This window comes from Mus pahari, chromosome 10 (assembly GCF_900095145.1).
Source record: "Mus pahari chromosome 10, PAHARI_EIJ_v1.1, whole genome shotgun sequence".
NCBI classification, from domain to species: domain Eukaryota; kingdom Metazoa; phylum Chordata; class Mammalia; order Rodentia; family Muridae; genus Mus; species Mus pahari.
In genome coordinates, this window is record NC_034599.1 from 79931245 (window position 1) to 79942337 (window position 11093).

Consider the following 11093-nt stretch of genomic DNA (forward strand, 5'->3'; position numbering starts at 1 on the left):
TTGCGCCAAGCACCTTCACAGGGCAGCCTTGTGTGGAAAAGGGATAACAATACTGATCCACGACAACAGGGACGGCAAGACACTTTATATAACTCCATGGCAAGCCTCTTTCAACCACACAGGCCCCTTCCATACTGAGAAGCTGAGGTCCATAGAGCCCTGCCCTGGCCAGGGTACACAGAGCAACAATGCACACCCTGTGCAGGCCTGAGACCAGAGACCTTTCCAGCACACAACAGGACGTGCCACTCTTCCCGCACAGCACTGAAACCCATCAGCAACCTTTCTGTTCTTTCATTTAAATGAGGAAGTCCCTCAGTGATAACTGCCAGAAAGCAGCCGTGAGGGAAAGGTCCCATCCATGTACTACTACCCCAGAGGCAGAGGAACAGGGAAGAAAGGAGAGTGAAAGGAAACACAAGAGGCGACAATGCATCAAGGGAGGGCTAACAGGGGCAAGCTCAGGAGGGAGCACAGGGTGAGGAACCGCACCTGCTACTCAGATTACTGAGGCCAAACTTCTTAGCAACATTTTGCAACATCCTTACAGGGTCGTTGTCCCCAACACCTTTTCCCTTCTTAGAAGATTTGGGTTTGCTCTTCTGCCGTTCACTAAGTGTGTGGGCCTGGTTGCTTCTGTACACCTCAAATGCTGACTTCTGTTTATCATCCACATGGCAATTCACAGAGTGCAGATGAGAATCTGGGGAGCCCTCACAGTCTTCTGCCTTTCTGTTCACGATCATTCTTGGTTTGAAGCCGTGAGTTAACAAGTCACAGGTATCTGTGTACATGAACTGTAAAAGGTATTCAAACAAGTCAGGATGAACTTTCTCCACCACAAAGAGATGGCAGCCAGCAGCGTCTTCGTCTTTCCGGTAAACATCCGTCAGCTCTAAAGAAGAGCCATCTGAAAGAAACAACTTCTGGAAGAAGTCAGAGCGCACGGCCAAAACGTACTTATGTGCGGGGAAATGTCTATTGCCAACTTGAAAGGTCACATCGTGGAAGCTGTCCATTTCATCTGTCTCCCTCAGGAGCTTGCCAAATTCTTCAAAAAAAGATGATGAAGACACAACTGGAATCTCATAAAGGCTGGAAATGAAGCAAAGATAATTACTACTATGAAGAGAACAAGGAAACAGATCAGAAACTATTCCCTTGAAAAGAAATGGTTTACTTAAACTGAACTTAGAAACACTTAATTCTGGCATTTTGTAAAATGCAAGGATATCACGCAAAAATTGTTAAAAATTCTGTCAATCTTTATTGTGTTTCTATTTGTTTTTTCATAAGGTTAAACAACATGCTGAAAACAATAAAAATAAGAATAGTTCCCAAGTTTTTCCTTTCTTACATAACTTATTTTAGAAGTGGAGAAAAAAAAAAGGAACTAAGCAAATAAAACTAAGGTCATAGTTACTCACACAAGTGAAAAAAAAAAAAATATATATATATATATATATATATATCAGTCTACACCCCTGAGTGCAGTGTTGCATGCTTGTAATCACACCCTGTCCGTCTATATAACACCCTACCAAGGGAAGTGATTACTGCTCTTGCTCTGCCTCTGACCTGGGCAAACCGGAATGGATGGTCACCCCACTTCCAGGTCCACCTCCCTCTTCACCAATGCCACTGATATTCCTCTTCTCTCTCCCCTAATATATTTCCTAATATATTTCCTAATATATTTCCTAATATATTTTCTTTTACCATACCACCTTTTTTTGTCAATTATCATATTCAAAAGTCAGAAACTTTTACACACTACCTAAAAAGTATTTATAGTACATTCTTCAGAACCCGGGACTCTCAAGTATAGCATGGGCTAAAGACCCTGTGTGGGCATATACATTGTCTTCAATGTTGTCAGGTATAAGCTAGGGGGAAGATACACTCTCCCCAGTGATTGCCCTTGTAACATACTCATTTGCTGAAGGTCTCTACAGATCTTAGTAACAGCTCCTCAATTAAATATGCATCAGGAGCTACCGAAAACAAAAGAAGGTCTAATTATTATTCCTTCTAAAAACAGAATATATTAAAGACAATTATACCTTGTTTTAGGGTCTGACTGTAGGATTGCAAAGTTGCACCCACTTGGATCTGTGCTGACACTAACAGCTCTATGGGCAAAAGGAAGTTTCTCAAGTCGAATTCTTTCATACACACTATTTGTATCAGGGACACAAGACACATCTGATGAGGAATGATGGAGGTTTGGTAAAATGTCTGCTAAAAAGAAAATAAACGAACTATCATTAATCAGGGCTGCAATGAAATTAGAGTAACTGGAATAAAAATGATTTGAAAACATAAAAGTATCTTTCATACACATGAAGTTCTTCTGAAGAATTTAGAACCTCTCCACCTTCACACGGCATTACGATCTGTGTGCTTACTAGATGCACAGAGAACTTTCAGTATTAGCCATAATTTCTTCTTCTAACAAATACACCTTCGACACTGCAGCCAAAGTTAACTTTCAGAATGGCATGCCTACCTATATTAACCCTGTGTGAACCTAAGTGTCACCACACGCTCCCTCCATTCTCTTGCAGGCACTGAGCCCAAATGACTACACTGTGCTACTACTGAGTCAGGACAAAATGTCCCTATCCTTAAGAAGAATAATGAGAACATGCAATAAAACTATGACTAATAACTAGTCAAATTCAGTCTATAAAACAAAGTATAAAATGTTTCCAGGTAGATATGGCACCTATAAAAAAATTTCTGGCTACAATAGAAAAAATTTAAATGAGAAAATATATACAAAGACTATTAAGTCAACAGAAATAATAAAGATGGTATAGATTGGGACTGTTCCAATCAACCAGGAGAGGGGGAAAGGAATGATTAAAAAAAAAAAGTTAAGATGGGCTGGAGAGATGGTTAAGAGCACTGACTGTTCTTCCAGAGGTTCTGAGTTCAATTCCCAGCAACCACATGGTTGCTCCAAACCATCTATAATGGGATCCGATGCCTTCTTCCGATGCCTTCTTCTGGTGTGTCTGAAGACAGCGAGTGTACTCGTATACATAAATTAAGTTAATAAATCTTTAAAAATAAATTAAGATAGGAGTAGCACAACGTAGCAACTGCTAAATGTAAGGGACAGTATAGAGTTTAAAGTACAGCCAGTCACTAGGACAGAAAACACTAAGAATCAGCTCAGCAAGCCTGAGATCACAAATTCTGTGTCATTCCACTATGAGAATGATGTAAACCCTTCTGACAAGACAGACCCACGCTCTGGTTACACTCTCAAATGCAGTCTATTTCAGGCTCCTGGAACTTGGCTATGCTTCCTCTAACACTCAGTAATTCTAACTCTTATGTCCTTAAGAAACTCATGTGCACTTATAATAGTTATCTGTCTCAGGGAACTTTAAGTAAAAAGTTATCTTTTGGCTCTATAAGCTGTGAGTCCCACATTTTTGCACAGTCAATACAACTTGCATGTTTATAGACTTGAGTCATCTATAAAAAATAAAACACAGCAAATCAATATTATGCAAAACTCTTCATTTTACGTTTTATAATTGTGATGCATTTATAACTCTGAGCAATCATAAATGTCCTTAAGATATACTGTGAGCATGTAACAAGTAACTCAGTGACTCAAGAGGACAGAATGAAGGACCACAATGCCAAAGACGACACTGAATGCTCATGACAGAGAGGGACACCCATGCCCTGTGCCATGAGTAGCAAACAGTCTGTAGCAAACAGGCACTGAACTAGCCACAAAGGCAAATTCACAGCTTAGAGGTCAGCCGAGCAGTACCCAACACATCCAAAGCTGGCTAGGGTACTTAGGGCAGTCACACTAACTGACCTTTCTTTTCAGAATTCTTCCTTTTGTCTTCAAACCATTTCCCTTTAAATCCTTCCCCATCCTGTGTGACAAACAGAATTTCATTTCTATTTAAAGCAATATCGGAGATTGACACCTGGCGAGGATAGGCCCAACGGCACTGCTTCAGAGAACTGCTGATTGATCGCCAGCAAAACACCTGTGAGGAAAGCAGAGCACAGCACAACATAAACCGCCCGGCAGAGAGCAAGCACACTGACTGGAAAACAGTACTGTCAGAGTAAGAGCCTTAGCTTGTGTGTTTCCATGACTACTCTTCCACAGAGAAGAGAGATGCTACAAAACTCAAGATGATGTTGGACATACACCTTTTAGGAAAGTAGATTATGCCACATCACGTATTAAAATGGGTTCCAGTGGCACTCCTCCGAAGGAGGTGCTGTTTCCCACATGATTTGCTTGGGGCAAACAGTCCTGCTGGAATAATGTAGCACACTAAAATGTTAGAGCCAATACTTTAATGTCAGATAATTACCGAATCCAATCCAACCCACTCTCAAGAATAACAAGAAGATATACTTAATTATAATCAAAACAAAATCTTAAATGAAGGCCCCAGTGTAAGATTCCAGCACCCTGGGAATGAGATAGGGAGTATTGCTAAGGTGCAGAGAGGATGTAAGGGGAGGGTGCTGGGCTGCCCTGTGCAGCTCCAACTACAGCAGCAGTGCCTTTGCCTTAAAACTACTTGTGACTGTTCACTTGTTTTAAGATAGGCACTTACTTCCTCTACAGTCCAGGCTGGCCTGAGAATTCATGAGTTCAGCCTCACTGTCCTGGACTATGGGATTAAAGCAGTGTTCCACCATTCCCAGTCAAAACTAATGATTTCCAAAAGTATGACTCCTCATAACCATTTTTTTAAGTAAAGCACAAAATAGCACCTGCCAAAGTCATTCACACAGAAGGTCATGCTCTCCCTATGAAAATAATGCCTACAACTTGTACCTAGGACATACCAGCAGGCGGAGCTTTGCAATTACATCTTGTTGTATCTGTTTATCTTTGAGAGGTGGGGTTGAAACAGGGTCTTCTAAGCAGCCCAGGATGCACTGTGGTCTACTATGCAGACAGCGCAGCCTCGGCCTCCAGCTAGGACTACAGGAAAGCACCACTATGTAAAGGCTGCGGTGTTTCACACGAGGGAAGAGGCACTCTGTAATACCGACAAATATGCCCAGAAGTGACTGTGCAGTTTTTAAAATGTGAAGTATCATATCACTACTTACACCTCACAAAATATTTTATATCATTATTTTATGAGAACTGTTTTCCTCCGGGCAGTGGTGGCGCAGGCCTTTAATCCCAGCACTTGGGAGGCAGAGGCAGGTGGATTTCTGAGTTCAAGGCCAGCCTGGTCTACAGAGTGAGTTCCAGGACAGCCAGGGCTACACAGAGAAACCCTGTCTCAGGGGGAAAAAAAGAAAACTGTTTTCCTAGCCACAGTGTCTAATTTTATCAGCATTATGAAGATATAATACACAGAAATAATGTTAAATGTAAATATATTTAAGCTTTACAATACTATTTAAATTTAAGAAAGATCTATAATTTATAATTTTGAGTCTGTATTAAGCATATCTTTATGTAAACTATGTTTTAGGACTGGTGAAAAGAGTTCCCAGGTAAAGCTGCCTGCTGCCAAGCCTGAAGACCTGAGCTCCATTCTCAGGGCTTGCGTGGAGTAAGAGAGAAGGAGCTCCTATAACCCTTCCTCTGGCTTCCACATAGTGCACCCCAGCATCTGTGCAAACGCATGCTTGTGCTCACACAAACATATAATTTAAAAATTAAAGATATTTAAAACTAGCAATTTTATTGGAGAAATGAATTGATACATTTGCACAAGGAATAAAAATGACATTTAAGAGCTAAAATCTAGAAGCACTCCATTGTTTATACATGTAATAGAATAAAGGGCATCATAGTCTCTGCACACACATATATTGAATATACACTTATAGAAAACCATAATTGGGGAGAATCCTTTCAATTATGGCCCAAATCTATAATATATTATCTATTTACTGTTAGAAATATAACTAAATGACATTTTCTTCTATCTATGCCTTTCAACACTGTTAATAAATATTCAGTTTTACATACCAAATAATTCAAACTTCTTGTTTTCATTTTATTAAGAAATGAACCTTTAGGCTGCAGTACTATACACCATTGGGTTAGAGATAGTCCTGTGTGGCTCTGCAACCCTAGCTGTCATCTCTGCTCCACTAGATGTCATAGAAGGGTAGGAACACCAGCAGCAGCCACCAAAAGCCAGGTGTTACACTTCACATTACCATGGTCTACGTAAATCACACTACCAGTCTTTTAACATAAAACTCCACTCACCCTTCCAGCTCCATCCATAGCAAGGACGCATATTTTCTGACCCCCATTTTCTGTCAAATGTTCAGGATCAACCTTGTATTCCATACAACCTCCAGAGACAAGAACCTTTTTCAAGTTTAGTTGTCTGAATGAAAAAGAAAAATCATAAATTAACATCCTCTAAAGCACACATGCTTAATTTTACAGAAATGACCATTCAGACAGTGCTGCACTCACTGCGGTCCCTCCAGGCTGCTCTTTCTTTCCTATGGCAAGCCTCTCCTCTCAAAGCCTCAGCTCCCACATGAGTACCCAGACCCTACCTGCTAAGGTACACATTCACCTAGAGTCTCATCCTCTGGAAGGCTATCAGTTCCTAAATATAACTGCATCTTAACAGAAAAAATAAAATAAAATATGCTTAAATCTGGCCAGACCTAAGCAGGCACACATGCCATGAAAGCCATGGCAGCTGCTTATCACTCAGCCATTGGCCACACACTTGCCTGCCTGTGTCTGGACACTGAAGAACCTGCCAATTGCTACTCTCCAACTGTCTTCCCTCTCAGAAAGTTTATTTGCTTTGAAAAAACAAATTTTCAAAGTTATTTTGTAGTACTTTCATCTGTATCAAAACAATTTCTTACTGAAAATTTGGAAGGTAGGTATATTTATACAATTTAAAGTGTTCAAAGGGAACTTTAAAATGTTTTATTAAAGCTAATTAAAAGTACAACTTACATTCCACAAGTCAGCTCACATCTATTTAATTGGATCTAAGAAACATGTGTGATCACATTTTTATGATTTTGAATGAAACTAAAATGCAACCTACAACCAATGTCACTAGGGAAGATAGGATGTGGTACGCTGAGGTTGGTGTGTTCAGATCTGAGTGAGCTTTTCACAGTTAACAATGTGATGACGTCATCATCATCTTCACACAAGCAAGAACATGTCTGCTGCATCCACATTTAAATCCCTAACTGCCTTGTAAATTAGCCAGTGTTTCCAAGAGCTAAGTTACCCTTTCAAGGCTATTTCCATGCTTGTACTATCTACTCTAATGAATACAATAGAAAGAAACATTGCTCAACACTCTGAAATATCAGTCTGAAAAGAAAAAGATTTACAACAAAAGATAATTACTTTAGAAGGACCTAAAACAATACAATGCTGTCAAATCAGATACAAATAAATCAACTACTAAGGACTGAATGTATCAGAAACACAAGATTACCTCCCCATTATTTTTAAACACCTATACTTTATATCACTCTAAATAAAATCAGAGGTGAAATCCTGAGTTTGTGTATAAGTACAAGGCAGAGAGCTACAATTGACAAGTGGACCCATGTCTAAATTTGATTCTGTATTCTTTGATATGCCAAGTAACAACTAGTCTACTGCACGTCAGTACGGCGTACTAAACACAACACACTACACTGGACAAGGATCAGTACCACCAGTGTAGTGTAAAGAGTGAGCCTGGACAGAATGTTTATGATACTGACCCTTTTTTAATAAATAGTATATAAGGTATCAAAGCCTGTATTTGAAATAGTGATCATGTTATAAACCAAGAATGAGGGCTAGCCTAATTATGTAACCACATACATTAAAAAGGAAACTAAACTTTGTTGGACATAAATTAAATATGACTCAAAAATATTATTTTACAATTTGCAAACAAAACTTTTATATGTCCATTGGATCCTTGTCCAAAACCAAAAATTAAAAAAAAATAAACATTCTTAGTTTTCCCTTCGATTCTGTCTTCTCACTGAGCCCAGCATACAGCTATCAGTTGATAAGCAGCTAGAGAGATGAGTTCTTATTTCTTATAGGGACAGGTTCCTTTTCCAGAAATGCACATACTTAGTTGCCATCTTCTTGCACTGATAGTCTGCAAGTAAGTAAATATCTCCCCTTGTGGTGACACAGACTGTGGCGCCATCACTTGCAGCTACCAAAGACACAGCGATATCCTTATGATGAAGGGCAGAGACTTGGCGAGGGGTTGTGACACACTTTTCTCCATTGGGATCCAGTAAGTGACCTAAAAATTTACACAAATAAGCAAACCATCACATACCTATTCTAAGATCATGCTGTAGCGTTTGGATATTGCCATGAAACATTTCTTACCTAACTGTCCACCATTCAGTCCCAGAGTGTAAACGGCTTCGCGAGTCCACAGCACTGTATGAAACCTGCCTGCTGCTACTCCAATGATAGTCCTTCCTTTCAGATATTTTGCCTGTATCTATTTAAAACGACAAGTAAGACTGTAGTTGACTGCATATTTGAAATCTAGTGCAGTTTTCTCTAAGATACAAGTACACCCTCCTCACTGCTACTGCCTTAGCAACTGCTATTGTCTCATCTCATCACTCATGACAAGACACAAATCTCAGAACACAGTGATGCAGCCACTTTCAGACATCAGCATTAATAAACCAAACTAACATGTTATATAAAACCCAAATCATTAAAATTTTAGCAATAATAAGCAATATATAAAACAACCATTCTTTAAAAAAAAAATGGTGATTTTTAAATCTGAACTATCCGGGGTCTCATAATGGTACTAAGTCTGACACTCCGGCCCAGCTGACTTTCTTCCATGAGGGAATGTCTTATGCGTATCTGGACTCTACCCAACAGCTGCCACTGGCCTCTCCATCCCACTCCTGCTTAAACTGGCTTCATACTGTCATGTGACCCCTGCCTAGGGAATCAAAGCTGGTTATCAACTCAGGATCTTATGGTGGCCATAACTTCACAAAGCTAAATACCCACAAGTTGACAGTAAGTTAGAGAACACAGATCTTTTTGAAAGTATCCAACTAGACACTCCACACAAATCCCCTGGAGTAATACTACTGATCCATTAACATCCAGAAGAGAAAAGAGGAAGACTTCCATACTTAACTAAAAATGTCAATTCAATTGTAGAAACAGGATTGAACTAAAAAGGAATTTTGCATGTAAGACTTCTTGTGGGGCCCTGAGACTATCTGCCATAGGTGACAAGTCTGGTGCCCTGAGACTATCTGCCATAGGTGACAAGTCTGGTAACACTTTCATCTGGAGGACTCCGCGTTCATCACAGTAGTGTAGTCCATGGACAAGGCTGCTATAGCTGGGGAATGGGCACCTTCTGATGGTGGTCATGTGCTGGAGTGGTGGACTGAACCACACACCCTCAGGTAAGCAGGTGAGTCACCTGAGTAGACACACAGGTAAATAAGCAAAGGCTTTTTTTTTTTTTTTTGGTAGTACCTTGCTTGTGGTAGTACCTTGTTTGTACAGGTATAATTATATTGACTGATTTCAAAAAAATAATCATTTAAGTTTCAAACTACAAAAATCCAGGGCTGAGGATAAACTTAGGTAGTAAAAATCTTGTCTAGTTTGTAGAATCTTGATTTCAATTTGAGAACCAAAAAAAGAAAAACAAAAATGAAAACTCAAACTAGGTTTCATTTCTGCTTCTAAACACTGAAGCTAAACCCATGGCTGGTGAGATGGCTCCTGGGCTAAGAGCTCATCCTGTTCTGACAGAGGCCCTGAGTTCAGTTCACAGCATCGGGTCAGGCAGTGCACAACCACCTGTCACTCTAGCTCTAGCCAACTCTTCTGACATCCAAAAGTACCTGCCCTCAGTGCACATACATACATACATACACACACACACACACACACACACACACACGTAATATTTTTAAATCTTTAAAAGTTAGTCTGTGGTAATCTCTGTGGTAACTAATCCCCCAAATGTACAACCTCGGATGTGATTTCATTTTTAATTTCGAGTGAATGTGAATGTGTACTGTAATTTTCTTATGGAAAAAGAAAAAAAAGTAGGGCGTACAGGAAGCCCTGAGTGAGCGAGATCCTCAGCTCTGGACTCCAGAGCCATGCACAGGAGACTAACTCCTCGGCCCCACAGGAGCGGCAGAGCCTTACCTGAATGAGCCTCAACAGGAAAGGCAAAGCTGTCCTCAGGAACTGCGTATGCATGTTCATGAACAGCTGACCGGTGTGCGCCCAGATCAGCAACTGCAGCTTCCTCCTCCACCTGGATGTTTACAGCCTGAGACTGTAGCCTACAAAGACTTCCCACCAAGACCAGCTAACCCCTTCCCTTTGCCGCCCCTAACAAACATGCTGATGCGCTGGGATGCTGTTGATAACAGGTGCCCTCGTCAGGGTAAGCACATTACCACTTGATTCAAGCTTTCCTGTACATATGTCTGCCTCTCCTTTCTTCATTCTCTCACTCTGCAAGCAAGGGTTTAGAACCCAAGGCTCATATCAAAAAAGCATGTATCATTGAAGATGAAGTTAACTAAGTAAATAATTACTCAGTAAGTTATGCATTTTGTCCAAGTTTTATAGAAAATAAACGCCTAACTGGTTATAAACACAAGCTTACCTGTCTGGGTACATTACAACTAGCAGGGGGAGGAATAATTCCTAATTGGTGAAACATGTTGAGACCAAATGTATAGACACATCCATCGTCAGTTAACACAACAGTATGATCCTTAGCAGCTGCCACTTGCGAACAATTGTGACCAGACAGTCCTTCCACAAGTCTGGGAACCTAAGAAGCAAAGTTAACTTTATCATAATACAATAGTCTGAAGTAACTATTTATATAAAAATGCTCACAGAACCAAAATGGTATGACTGTACCATCAAGAGTTTAAGTCTCCATCTCATCTAAGAGCAGGAAAGCTAACGACCTTATGTTATGTTCGTGGCTTAGGAGTAAAATAGATAAAAGACAGTAGAGAACTTCGATAAAATAATTCAAGTGAATTTTAAGTTTTAAAATTTTTATTCTCTCTCTCTCCCTCTCTCTCTC

General features: G+C 40.1%; 1 protein-coding gene across 2 annotated transcripts in view; it reads right to left on the reverse strand.

The window, feature by feature from the left end:
- Window positions 1–11093, reverse strand: part of Ibtk (inhibitor of Bruton tyrosine kinase) — a 64062-nt gene that overhangs the window by 32323 nt on the left and 20646 nt on the right. The window contains exons 6-12 of one of the 2 annotated variants that reach the window (XM_029543066.1): window positions 10659–10829; window positions 8366–8483; window positions 8096–8276; window positions 6239–6362; window positions 3848–4025; window positions 2064–2238; window positions 493–1095 (exon numbers count right to left, since the gene is read on the reverse strand). In XM_029543066.1, the coding sequence (XP_029398926.1) occupies window positions 493–1095; window positions 2064–2238; window positions 3848–4025; window positions 6239–6362; window positions 8096–8276; window positions 8366–8483; window positions 10659–10829 (1550 nt within the window). Of the gene's footprint in view, window positions 1–492; window positions 1096–2063; window positions 2242–3847; window positions 4026–6238; window positions 6363–8095; window positions 8277–8365; window positions 8484–10658; window positions 10830–11093 lie in introns of both variants that reach the window. The other variant, XM_021206067.1, reaches the window with a different exon arrangement.